The sequence below is a fragment of the Propithecus coquereli genome, unplaced genomic scaffold (assembly GCF_000956105.1).
Source record: "Propithecus coquereli isolate 6110/MARCELLA unplaced genomic scaffold, Pcoq_1.0 Scaffold671, whole genome shotgun sequence".
Classification (NCBI taxonomy): Eukaryota; Metazoa; Chordata; class Mammalia; order Primates; family Indriidae; genus Propithecus; species Propithecus coquereli.
The window spans coordinates 505,736-519,406 of record NW_012152741.1 but is presented as its reverse complement, the minus strand read 5'-3'; the positions used below and the strand labels follow the sequence as shown (position 1 = coordinate 519,406).

At 47.5% G+C, this 13,671-nt stretch overlaps 2 protein-coding genes across 3 annotated transcripts in view; one reads left to right on the top strand and one right to left on the bottom strand.

The window, feature by feature from the left end:
* SMC1A (structural maintenance of chromosomes 1A) overlaps positions 1-2,574 on the bottom strand; it is a 34,778-nt gene extending 32,204 nt beyond the window's left edge. The window contains exon 1 of the mRNA XM_012660640.1: positions 2,339-2,574. Coding sequence (XP_012516094.1) covers positions 2,339-2,447 — 109 coding nt within the window. The 5' untranslated portion in view covers positions 2,448-2,574. The remainder of the gene's footprint in view (positions 1-2,338) is intronic.
* Positions 2,575-2,787: 213 nt separating this feature from the next.
* Positions 2,788-13,642, top strand: RIBC1 (RIB43A domain with coiled-coils 1). Of its 2 annotated transcripts, XM_012660643.1 has the most exons (8): positions 2,788-2,876; positions 3,189-3,277; positions 9,252-9,368; positions 10,525-10,606; positions 10,804-11,148; positions 12,393-12,511; positions 12,943-13,337; positions 13,453-13,642. In XM_012660643.1, exons 3-8 carry the CDS (start codon positions 9,252-9,254, stop codon positions 13,532-13,534), a joined length of 1,140 nt encoding a protein of 379 aa, XP_012516097.1. In that variant the 5' UTR covers positions 2,788-2,876; positions 3,189-3,277; the 3' UTR covers positions 13,535-13,642. The 2 variants fall into 2 exon arrangements, with proteins under 2 accessions (XP_012516097.1, XP_012516098.1); XM_012660644.1 differs by lacking the exons at positions 12,393-12,511; positions 12,943-13,337 and having other exon boundaries at positions 13,453-13,524.
* Positions 13,643-13,671: the final 29 nt, after the last annotated feature.

Genomic DNA, 13,671 nt, shown 5'->3' with positions numbered 1-13,671 from the left:
AAAAAAAAAAAAAAAAAAAAAGCAGCCCAAGTCCAAGTCCTTCCATGGAGGCAACATAAGACTGTGATTAAGAGCTTGGGCTCCAGTCCAACAGATCAGATTCCAATCTTAATTTCATTACTTCTTCTTAATTGAGCTTTCATTCCCTTGCCTGGAAAAAATGAAAAACTACAACTAATAAGTCTAAAAAAATGCATGGCATGTAATTCTCTGTTGGAGTGGCAGAAGCACCAGCTTTGAAGTATGACAGGCATGGGTTCTGATCCTGGCTCTGAGAACCATGGACAAGTTATCACAACTCTATGCCTCAGTTTCCTCATGTATAAAACAAAGCTAATGGTATTTCCCTCATAGGGTCATTGTGAGAATGTAAATGTAAGGGGTCCCAATAAATAAAGTACTTGATACACAGTAAATGCTCGGTAAATGAGTCCTATCCTATCCTAACACTCTTAGCTCTTGTCTCCCTCATCACAGCAGGACTAGCACGTCCTGCAGACCAGGATTTTAGGTATCAATTTCCAACCTTTGGGCTTCTCGAGAACTATGATCTCCAGGGATGACAAGAATATCTCACAACCACAGGCCTCTCTACTCACAACCATTCAATATTGTAAACATTTTTATATTTTGGGCTGAACACAAATGTTTCAAGGAATGTCTTCTTTAGGACACTCATAGACCAGTGATGAAGATACAAAAACATATGCCATGAATACAAAACAGAAGAAAATAAACATTAATGTGTACTAAATGTCTTCTGTGCGCTAGAGAAGAGCAATTCACTGAGGGGAATCAAGGAATGCCATGTAGAGGTGGGCCTTGAAGAACAGCTGGGTATACAAATCTACCAATGCGGAGGGGACTGAATGCCAAGAGGTGCATCCTGGCTGTTTCCACAGGGGCCACTACCCCAAAACCCTAAGAAACTGGGTGGACCCCAAGCATTAGCCCTCCAGGCTAGTGGTTCTCAAATGAAGTGGGAGGGAGGAGCGATTTTGCTCCACCTCCGCGGACTTTTGGTAATGTCTGGAGACATTTTTGAGTGTCATACCTGGGGAGTGGGGATACTACTGTCATCTAGTGTGTAGAAGCCAAGGATGCTGCTGAACATCCTACAATGCCCAGGACAGATCCCACGGCAAAGAATTACCTCACTGGAAATGTTAACAGTGCCACTGTTGAGAAACCCTGCTCTAATCAGAGAGCCAAACCCGGGTACGACTCCAGGGAAAGTACTCAGGTTGAGCTACCTCAGCAAGGGCAGTCTCTTAGGATAGGAAATGATTCAGCTATTAACAGAACATTTCTGGGGTGGAAGAACACAGCAGGATTCCAAATGGACCACTTCTGGGGGCAGATGAGAGCAATCCACGGTGTATCATTTAGAGATGGAGAGTTAAGACATGAAACAGAGGCTTTATCTGATCATCCATTCTAAAGACACCACCAAAGTAAGTCACTCTATCACATCAACCTGTCTCATTTCCTGAATAGCATTTATGATAGCTTAAAATTATCTTATTTTCTCCTTCTTTATATTCTTTCCCTCTGAAATGTAAGTTCCCTGTGAGCATAGACTTGGCTTATTCTATTCTCCACTGTTTCCACAACTTGAAATAGAACAACTGATAAACAATAAGCATTCAACAATTTGTTAAGCGAATGAGTTCTGACTTTTGACGGTTTCAGAGGTAGGAAAAGGGCGAATACGAGGCAACTACCTCTTACGTGGGGGTTGAGGGTGGGGATCGAGACGGCAAGCACTCTGAAGACACCAGCGCCGGGTTCGAAATTCAAAAGTGCCGCCTCGGGAGAAGAGTAAAAAGGAACAAATTGGAGCGTACCAATGCGAGGCGGGAGGGGGAGCTGGGCTGAAGCAGAGTACCGTTTGGGACCGGAGGCCACAGGAGAACTAGCAGCCGTCCCACATTTTCCGGAGGGGGTCAAACAAGGCTGGGAGGCCGGATCCAGGCGGTCCGGTGGGGAGCCGCGCGGCGGACGGCTGGCTGACGGCTGGCAGCAGCCGGCTGGCAGCCGGCTCGGACGCGCCTCCTTTGGCGGGAGGGGGCAGTGGGCGACGTAACGTACAGTTCGGTCCGTACCAAGTGGCTGGAACAGGGGTCGCGCAAAGTACGAGCAACTGACACCTGGAAGAGGTTTGCGTTAGAGCGACCGCACAGGGAGAGCGGGTTCGAGCCGAACCCTCTCAGGAGGGGCAAGGAACCCGTAAGGGTTCGCGACGTTTCAGGTTGCATGGGCTGGACTGTACTACTCTGGCGCCGGATAGGGGGTCCAGGCCGAGACGGGCGCAGGGCCGAAGCCGGGTTTATCTCACCAGAGCCATTGGGTCCAATGATGGCGGTGAACCTCTGAAATGGTCCGATAATCTGTCGACCCTTGTACGATTTAAAGTTCTCGATCTCAATCAGTTTCAGGAAACCCATGACTGCGGCGGCGCCGGCGGCGCTAGGAAAGGCCGCGCCGTGCGCCCGGGAACTGAGCTATCCCGCGCGCGAAACGCCGCAGTGCAGGCCGGGCGGATGGCAAACCTCGCGAGAATACGTCCAGGCCAAACGGCATTTCCAGCTTCCGGCACAACGGGAATCAGGGGCGGGGACTTCGGTCTGGCGCAGGGGTTCTGTCGATCTGTTTACGGGGCGCGAGTTTACGGCAGGCGTTTAGGCCCCGCCCCCTTTCTCATTGCTTGGCAACAGCAAACCACCGCTACAGCGGACCAAGTTGTAGAGGCGTTTGGTGTTGGGAGAGCTCAGAGCAGCTTTTGGGCTCCAAAGAGGCAGGCAGGACCTGAGCTTACGCTTGCTGAGACGAGTCTGAAGTCACAGCAGGGATATGCCCTTCAGGGCAAGAGGAAGGTGGGAGCTTGGCTGTGGCTTTAGCTTGGCCGGCCTACAAGGCTCTGACAAGGACAGGGTCGGGAATTGGAAGGACCCCGGGGAGCGGAGGGCTGGGCGGGAAGGAGGGGCAGCGGGAGGATTCAGTGTTATAATAGATGAGCTCAGACTTTGCTAAAGGTGGGGTGGGATTGGAAGCGAGATGGGATGTGAAGGAGAATGGGGTATGGATGGACCCAGGAGTACTCCCAGGTGACAGGGATACAGGCTGGGGCAGGCTGGGGTCGGAGCTATTACCCTTATCCCCTGCCTTTCTCCTGTTCCTCCAAGCAGAGTTCAGAAACTGCCGCTGTAACCCAAGAACAGACTTGAACCCAGATCCAACCTAGGAGCTTCAAAATCAGGATTTCTAACTGAGGAAGGTATTTTGTGTGAACTCCCAGGAGTCAGGGTCCCTAAGCCAGTGCCCTCCACCTCCATCCTTCCCTTCTCCCTTCTCCATCTCTGTCTCTCTTCATGCATCGCCCTTATCTCATTCCCATCACTCTATACCCCTCTGCCACCTTCCCTCTTTTCCCCCTTTCTCTTCCTTCTCTGCTCTCTGTCCTCCACCTCCTCACCCCTTTGTTGCCCTATCTTCCTCTTCCTCCTCTGCACCACTGTTCCTCTCCACTCTGTTCCCTACCTGTTCTGTCCCTCTCCTCCACCCCTCATCCCCATACTATCACCTTATACCTGCTCATTACTAGGCCTTTAGTAGTCCAAGAAGCTTAAAATGTCTGCTGAATTTTCCCCTTCAGTGACCTTATAGTGGCAGTTGGAACCTGTAGGCTGGGGTTTGTGCTATTCTCAGAGTTAGACATGGAGAGAATCTAGTGGTTGCCATAGCCATTCCTGTAACTATTTAAAAACTTATGACTATTAAGACTCATGGGCCTGCCAAAAAAGAAGAAAAATAATTATATCTGAAGGCTGAGAAGAGACTTAGGACAAGTCGAGGAAAGTGAGAAAGCTTGGTTGATAGAATCTAGTAGAGGAGCTATAAGTGAAATTCAATCGGGAGAAACAGGATCAGGCTGAGGGAATAACATGGCCAAAGGATAGCAATCTCATATAATTCACAGTGAACTATTGTTCCATTTTAAAAGGTCAGATGGAGCTTGGGGAAGAGAATTAAATTGGATCCCTATGGCACATCATATATGAAATGCAATGACAATGCAATGACAAGTGGATTAAAAAGTTAAATGAGGCCAGGCACTGTGGCTCACATGGCTCATGCCTATAATCCTATCACTCTGAGAGGCTGAGGCGGGAGGATAGCTTGAGGTCAGGAGTTCGAGACCAGCCTGAGCAAGAGTGAGACCCTGTCTTTACTAAAAATATTAATAGAAAAAATTAGCTGGGCAACTAAAATTAGAAACAAAAAAATTAGCCGGGCTTGGTGGCGAGCACCTGTAGTCTCAGCTACTAGGGAGGCTGAGGCAGGAGGATCGCTTGAGCCCAGGAGTTTAAGGTTGCTGTGAGCTAGGCTGGGCAACAGAGCGAGACTCTGTCACAAAAGAAAAAAAAAGTTAAATGAGACAGGCAAAACTTTAGAAATTTTAGAAGAATATATAGGAGAATTTCTTTATGACTTCAGGATAGGGAGGGATTTTTTAAATAATAACTACTAAGCTCAAAGGAAAAGACAGGTAAATTGGACTTTATTCAAATTCACCATAATTCACTATATAAAGAAAGTGAAAAGATGGGTAAGTGCACAGCACACAGAAAGCTTCTAAAATATGAATAATGTTCTATTTTCTGAGTTCTGTGAAGGGGTTGAAAGTGTTCATTTCTTATTGTGCTTCATAACTTACATGTGTATTAACCATATTCCTTTGCATGTATCAATTGTTGCCTTAAAAATTATTTTAAAACAATAATCAAGTGAAAAAACAAATCACAAATCTGGAGAAAATATTTGCCACATTTAAGAAATGAGGTGCATCTACATCTTCAGGTCTTGTGGAAAAATAAATAAATAAATAAAAATAAAATAAAAAAGAAAAAGAAATGAGGGGCCAGGCACGGTAGCTCACGCCTGTAATCCTAGCACTCTGGGAGGCCGAGGCAGAAGGATCTGTAGAAGTCAGGAGTTCCAGACCAACCTGAGCAAGAGTGAGACCTCATCTCTACTAAAAATACAAAAATTAGCCGGGCGTCGTGGTGCGCGCCTGTAGTTCCAGCTACTTGGGAGGCTGAGGCAGAGGATCGCTTGAGCCCAGGAGTTTGAGGTTGATGTGAGCTAGGCTGATGCCATCGCACTCCACTCAGGGCAACACAATGAGACTCTGTCTCAAAAAAAAAAAAAAAATGAGGGCCAGGCATGGTAGGTCACACCTGTAATCCCAGAATTTTGGGAGGACAAGACAGGAGGATCACTTGAGGTCAGGAGTTCAAGACCAGCCTGGGCAATACAGTGAGATCCCATCTGTACAAAAAATAGAAAAAATTAGCCAGGTGTGGTCGTGTGTACCTGTAGTCCCAACTGGGACTGGGGCAGGAGGATCACTTGAGCCCAGGAGTTTGAGGTTGCAGTGAGCTATGATGATGCCACTGCACTCTAGCCGAGACCCTGTCTCAAAAATAAATACATAAACTAAGAAATGATTAGTGTGTGGAATATGTAAGGAACTCCTAAAATTAATTTTGAAAAGACAAACCAAATTTTTTTAAAAGGTGAACAAAAGATATGAATAGGCACTCCACAGAGAAGTAAACAGAAAGGGTCAAGAAACACATGAAAAGATATGAAAACTCATTGGTAATGAGGGAAATTCCAATTAAAATCAGTAATTATAAGTTTATACCCACAAATTGGCAAAAATTTAAAAGTCTGCAATACCAAATGTTGGTGAGGATATGGAGTGACTGGAATTTTTATACGCTATGTGAAAGTGTAAATTGTTGCAATCTCCTTGGAAAACAACTTAGCATTATCTTGTAAAATTAAATATGCATATACTCTATGATCCAGCACTTCCATTCCTAGGTATATACTAGAAAAACTTTCCCACCTATGTATATAAATCTCTTTTAATCTATAGGTTCCTCTGTCTTTTTCTCTTGCAATTAAAAAAAATTAACTGGGTTGTTTGTCCTGCAGTCCTAGTCTCTCTTGAACCTACTTCAGTCAGGCTTTCATCCCCACACTCCTCCAGAAATGATCTTGTCGAGGTCCTCAGCGACCCTCATGTTACTAAATCATTCAGTTCTCAATCTTCATCTTAATCCATCATCAGTTGATCAGTCTCTCCTCCCAAAAGCACTTTTTTTTTTTTTTTGAGACCAAGTCTTGCTCTGTCACCTGGGCTAGAGTGCTGTGGCATCATCATAGCTCACTACAACCTTGAACTCCTGGGTTCAGTTGATCCTCCCGCCTCAGCCTCCCAAGTAACTGGAACTATACTATGGGCATATGCCACCATGCCTGTACAAAAGCACTTTCTTTACTTGGCTTCTTGAACATTACACTCTCCTGGTTTTTCTCCCATCTCACTGGCCACTCCTCCTTAGCCTCCTATACTGGCTCCTCCTCTCCTTGTCTCACCTGGGACATTCTTATCCATATATACTCACTCCCTTAGAGATCTTATACAGTCTCAGAGCTTTAAATTCTTTTGTGTCAGGATAGGCTGAATTATGATGAGGTTACAAACAACCCAAAAATCTCAATAGCTTATGAAAAAGCTTTATTTCTCACTTATGCTTCTTGTCCATTGTGGGCTGGCTGCATCTCTACTCTATGTCATCATTCCAGGACCCAGGCTGAAGGAGCAGATCTTACCAATGAGACATTGCCAGTCTCATTCATAGCAGAGAGTTAAGAGAAAAAGTGGCAATCATTTAATGGCTGTTAGTTCTTCCTGGGAGTGGCACATGTCAATTCTCCTCACATTTCAGGGGGCAAAGCAAATCACATGGCTAACCTCAAGGGCAATGAGATAGAGATGTATGATCTATCCATAGGGAAGAGCAGCACATATTTTTTAACAATAATAAAATTTACCATATCAAACAGCTTCAGGGTCCAACCTGAAGTTGGGGCCTGGTGGCTTCCCCCACTTCACCCCAAAGTTCCCTGGGAGCTCTTCTCAGGGGCAGCCCTCAGGCGCTCACAGCTCTTCACAGCCTCTTTTCACAGGCTCCTTTCTCTGCAAAATCTGTCTTGTCCCTGCAATTGCTCACCTCCCCTACACCCTACCCCTCCCTAAGGCCTACTTGGGGCTCAGACTGTACATTCAGTTAGGACAGGCTCAGGGCCACCCACTGAGGAAACCCCTCTTCCCACAACCAGCCTTCACTTCAGCTCCCTGATCCATGTTCTGGCCTCCATGAGGTCCCCACTTCTCCCATTGTCCACAGTGTCCCCCCACTCCCTACCCCCAGCCTGTGCTTCCTCTCTTTGATGCCAACTAGTCTTTTTTTTTTTTTTTTTTTAAATAGAGACGGAATCTCGCTCTTGCTCAGGCTGGTCTTGAACTCCTGAGCTCAAGCAATCCTCCGACCCAGAGTGCTAGGATTACAGGCGTGAGCCACTGCACCCAGCTGATGCCAACTAGTCTTGAGCTCGTCCGACAGGCAGGACCAACAAATAGGAGGGCTCTTCTTTCTCTGGCAGCCGGAGCCTTGCCAGCCTCAGCCTTGCCAGCCTCTTCTGAACTCAGTAGGCAGGAGGGATCAAAGCCTTCCTGGGCCAACATTTGGGAACTCACCCTGCTGTGGCTTGTGCAAGACCCAGGGGACTGACCCAGGGCTAGCCAATGCCCATCAGAGTAGAGCCAGCAAGCCAACTGAGCGCAACCTTGAACTTGGATAGAACATTTGCTGGGACAAAGACCAGATACAAAATTGTGTATAGACTATAAGCACAACCATATAAAACATTATTAGAAGGAAATGTACTAAAATGTATACAGTGGTTACCTCAGCAGAGTAAGTTATGGGTGGTTTAAAAAAATTTAGCCATTGTGCCTGGAGCACAGTAAGCAAGGGAGACAGTGATATGAGATAATTTGGAGAGGTGTGCAGGAATTGGATCTTGAAAGCCTTTGGTAAGGAATTTGGATCTGATTCTAAGTACAGTGGGAAGCCAGTGGAGGCTTTTAAGCAGGTGAGAGACATGATCATATTTATGTTTGCAGAAGTTATTTTGGCTTCAGCTTTGGCTGGGTCACATGCCAAAAGTGGGCTTCCCAAAATATAAAAGGAACACAGGCAAATTTAAGCCATCTAGCCTTTCATTTGACTAGAAAATAAAGGGGAACATTTATTTCAGAAAAGAAAGCTGCTTCTGGTTTTTGTGTGATGGAGTAGGCTATAGGAGACAACAGAGGAAGCTGGAAGACCATTGTGGAGACTATTGTGGTCATTCAGGGAGGTGGCAATGGTGGCTTGGACCAGGGTTATTTTGAAAGAAGAAGGAGTAAGGGAAAGGAAGGATTAAAGGATGCCTTCTGGGTATTTGGCCTGAGCAGGTTGGTGAATGGTAGTGCCATTTACTGAAATGAATAAAACTTGAGTAGAGCATAACGAAAAAGGGGGGGGGGTGTTGTAAATGCATTTGAGGCTTAGAAAGGTGAGCAGGGGGTCAGATCATGAAGAACCTTATAAATCTGGCAAAGGAGGTTGGACCTTATCTTGTAAGCACTGGCAAGCCATTTGCTTTAAAGCTGCTTTCAAAGGTTTTAAGCTGAGGAGCGCCATGGTCACATTTGCTTCCAGAAAGATCACTCTGGTAGCCAGTGCAGGCTGGCTAACACTGGAGCAAGGGAGCCCAGTGAGGCTCCTGGGAATATTGCCTGACACCAGAATGTGAGGCCCGAATTAAGGTGGTGATAGCAGAGATGGAGGACACAGAGATGAAATATCTGTGTCCTGAAATATCAGGAATTAAAGTCAGTAGGAATCAATAACTGGTGAGATATTGTAGGGAGAAAGAGGGAAGGGGTATAGTCAAGGATGGTGGTTGTGGCCAGGCGTGGTGGCTCATGCCTGTAATCCTAGCACTCTGGGAGTCCGAGGCGGGAGGATTGCTTGAGCTCAGGTGTTCGAGACCAGCCTGAGTAAGAGCGAGACCCCGACTACTAAAAAATAGAAAAAAAATTAGCCGGGCAACTAAAAAAATAGAAAAAATTAGCTGGGCATGGTGGCATGCACCTGTAGTCCCAGCTACTCCAGAGGCTGAGGCAGGAGGATCTCTTGAGCCCAGGAGTTTGAGGTTGCTGTGAGCTAGGTTGACGCCACAGCACTCTAGCCTAGGCGACAGGGCAAGACTCTATCTCAAGGAAAAAAAAAAAAAAGATGGTGGTTGGCACTGATGGGTCATTTCTACCTCCCCCTTTGCTCCAGATGTATAGGGTGGACCTGTCATTAGATCCCAAGGAGGCAGCAGCCATCGAGGCTAGAAGAAATCGAGAAATGGAGCGACAAAGACGATTCTTCAATGTGCAGAACCGAGTCATGGGGGTGAGTGGGCAGTGAGGACTATCGCTCAGGACCAGGGCTACCTCACTGTTACACCTGGAGAGGAATGTAGCAGTGGCTGTTATAGCCCTTCCCCTAATTCAAGCAGGCCCTACAGCTGGAAAGGAAGGGGAGGGAAAGAAGGCTCCCACCCTCACAGGCCTGAGAAGGGCTCAAGAAGAGGGATGAAGTGGTGCAGGGGAAGAGACTCGGGGTGACAGCTCGCTCTTCTCTGGTCAGCTCTAGACCATGTGGCCTGGCTCTTGAGAGACAGGCAACATGGAGCCAGAAGAAGCCTAAAGAATATTTGGTATTACATGTACCTAAACTATCTCTGCAAGGCTACATAAGAAACTGTTAACCAGGTGGAGGGACAGAGATGGAAGGGACACTTAGTCCTCACTAAACTATATTCCCTTTTGTACTATTTTGAAATGTTTTAAATGAATTATAATCAAAATAAAGAGAAAATATTGATAGTTTTAAGAAACAAACAAGAAAGATTGCTGGGTAGGTGAATAGAGGGGGAATGCAGCATGGTATTCTGGAAAAAACACCATACCTGTTCAAGGCCAGGTCTGCCGATTGTTAAATGTGTGGCTTTGGATAAGTCACCTGTTTTTTCTGAGCTCTAGGTTCCTCCTCTGTAAAACGAGGCTAAATAAAGGAAATGATGAGGTACATATTAACATACAGTGGCAGCTCTGAAAACCAGAGCATAGTGCCCGACATAATTGGCCAAGGTGAGTGGTCTGATTGAGATGCACGTGGCCAAGTGTTCCCTTGGGGTCCTGCTCTGTGCCAAGCACTGTGTTGGGCAGTGGGGATACATGCATGACTAAGGCCCAGTCTTTGGCCTGAAAGGGCTCAGTCTGGTGGAAGAGAAAATAGAGACAGGCAAACTTCAATATAAAGTGGACAATGGGTCCTAGATTCTATGCAAGTAAAACATGCCTGAGCTGGTCTTGATGAATTGGAAGCAGAGGCTAGACCATGGAGCGGCATACAAACCATGCTGAGGGGTTGGAAATTTATCCAGTAGGTACTGGGGAGCTATAGGAGAATTTCGAAGTGGGTAAATTCTAAGCAGTTTGTGTTAGAGCATTCAAGGCCCCTTGTTGGGCCCTTACCCTGACTTAGCGCCTTTCTTTGGGATCAGGTGGATGTCGAAGCCCTGAACAAACAGGTGGAAGAGCGAAAGCTTCGGGAGGCAACAGAGCGGAGCATCGAGGCAGCTTATGGTAAAAGTCCAAGGCCAGGGGCCAAGGGGGTAAAGTGAGAGCCTAAGTGGGATGAGGTAGGGCAGTTCTGCTTCTGAGTGGGGCCCGAGGCCCTGGGGAGGTGGGACAAACTGGTAGACTTTGAGAGCCAAGGCCATGTTAAGTGGGCTCTGTCCCTTCTGTGGTACCATCTCCATGTCCCTGCCTACCACCCCCAGGTGCCAACCAGGTGCAGTATGACCTGGTAGCCCAGATGCTAGAGGAGGAACAGGCAGAACGGACACGCCGGCTGGCCAGGAAACTCCAGGAGTTTCGGGAGCAGAAGCAGCGGCTCAAGAACAGGCATGAATTTGATCTTTGGGATCCAGACCAACTCTGGAAGGAGTTTCCAGCCGATCTCAGTAACAGTGATCCTTACTATGGCCCAGCCAGCCTTCAGTGCTTCTCTGGGGAGGACCTAGACAGGGCCACATGCCTGAGAATGCAGCAGGAGCAGTTCAGGTATAGCCTGGAAAGGCAGCAACAGGAGCAACAGCAAGCCAGGGTTGATGAGAAGTATGCAGGTAAGCAGCCCAGCCCTCCAGGCTTAGAAACCTGAGGCCTAGTGGGGAGCTGCCCTGAGTTCGGTATAGCAGCCAGGAGACCAGAACTGTGTGGGGAGGTCCAATTACCCATAGGGCTGATGCTGAAAGGTTAGGCTGTACAGACCCCAACCTCCCTGACTTCCTTCAGTTAACTTGACAGTGTAGCCTTTGTTCCTGATTAACCTGGAGGCAGCACAGTACAGACACATCTAACAGCTCTGCTGCTTACTAGCTGGTTTGGGCAAATGAGTTTTCCTCTGTGCTTCAGTTTCTTCATCTTTAAAATGGAGATAATAATCCATACCACATAGAGTAGCTACTATTATTATGATTTTGTCTGTGACCACATCCTTCTCTTCCATTAGAGGAAGCCCTTCAAGGACAAGGACCATGTCTCATCTACTTGCACTGTTCACCTTTCAAATCAACTGTTATAACACCCTGTTCTGTTACACCACTTACTATAGTTGAACATAATTATGAAAGTATTTAATGTCTGTCTTCTCCCCAAAATATCAGCTCACTGAAGATGAACCATCTCTTTCATGTCCACCCCATCTTGCAATTGCCTAGTACATTGTCTGTCACAATGTCTGACATGTCCTAGGAAAAACAAGCTCAGTGTGGCTGGAGTGGAAAAAAACGTCAGTACCTTTGCTTGTGCTGTGCCCTCAGCTTGGAATGCTCTTTGCTCTTTTAGCCTATATACAAAATGTATTTCAAGGATCACCTCCTCCTAGAAGCCTTCCTCCCATCCACCACCCAAAGCCCTCATAATGCCCTGTACACATCTCTGCCATTGCTCTTGCCAGATTGTGGTCAAATTATCTGTTTGATCTGTCTCCCCCACTAGAGAGGGAGTTCTCTGAAGACAGGACCTAATCCCATGGTATCCTTAGAACCCAGCACATGGCCCTTAGACTGAGGCTCAGGGATATGAAATTATTTACCTAAGTCCACACAGCTCAGAAGTGGCAGAGCTGACATTGGGACCTAGGTCTATTGGAGGCTCCTTTCAATTAGGCACTTGAGAAATCCTTGTTGTTGTACTTTGGCTATCCCTAGCTGCAAAGAGTAGCTCCTTCTACATCCCTACAATTAAGACACTACCCCCCTCTTAAACATACACACACATACACAAAGCTTGTTGAACAAATGGCTGAATGAATGAACCAGGAATGGAGCAAGCCAGTATAGTGCCCGAGCCATATTTCTTTGTGTAGATATGCTCAATGACCAGCTGTGCCTAGCCATGGACATGCAGGCCACCCAGCTGGCCAAGCTGGAGGAGTCCTGTTGCATAGCCATGATGTCTACCATGGTCAACGTCAACAAAGCCCAGGTAGGGCCTGAGCCATCCAGTACACCAGGCTCTCTCCAACCCCTGAACAAGGTCCTGGGGAACCTCAGCCACATCATTCCTCTCACATTCCCTTCTCAAGTCAGCACCAGCCCTCTCATCTACCTGAGGACTCCCCCTTCACCTAAGGTCCCTCTTAGGGTACAAGTTACCTTTCCCTACCTCCAGACATGGGATGACTTGGAAACAGAGCATTGCCCTCTCATCCCCAGCCTCTCAGTCTAAGGGCTTCCTGAGGGTAAAGTTCCCTGCCCATCCCACCCCTCCTCCAGCTTACAGTCATTAAAAGGCCATATAGTGTCTGTTCTTTCTCTCCCTGAGATGGAGGAGTAGGGCCATGGTCCCCCCTCCCCCTCAAAGGAGAGTTCCCTGAGGTTGGGCAGCCAAATACTTATATTTGGGGGTCCCACCAGGCAGCTGAGCTGGCTGAGCGGCAGCGCCGTGAACATGAGCGTGAACAGGCAGCCAACCTCACGGAGATCCAGAACCAGATCAAGAGTGACCTGCTGACTGAGAACCCTCAGGTTGCCCAACATCCTATGGCTCCCCACCGGGTCCTGCCCTATTGCTGGAAGGGCATGACTCCAGAGCAACTAGCTGCCATCAGGAAAGTCCAGGAGGTGCAACGCCTTGAGAAGGAGGCACAGCACCAGGCAGAACAAGCACTGGATACCGAATGGGAAAGCCAGACCCTGCTCGCAGCCCAGGCAGCGCAGGAGCTAGAAGAGCAGGAGAGGGAATTGTGTGCTGAATTTCGGAGGGGGCTAGGCTCCTTCAACCAGCAGCTGGCTAAGGAGCAAAAAGCCCAGTGAGTTCTAGGGGGTCATAGTGGGGATGAATGCCAAGGGAGGGTGGGGAAGGATAGCAAGGACCAGGGAGAGAGGGAAAGCACATCAGCTGAGGCCTCTGGATTTCTTTCACAGGCAGAATTATCTGAATTCAATAATCTACACCAATCAGCCTACAGCCCAATATTACCAACAGTTCAACACCAGTAGCCGCTGAGCTTCAGGATGGTTCTCTCTCCCTTTTCCCCCATCAAGCTCACAGATGGCTAGAAGTCAAAGAGGAAAATGCTACGTACCCCCACCTTCTACCCTACGTAATAAAGTTATTCGCCAAAATCAAGGCCATGTGTTGTA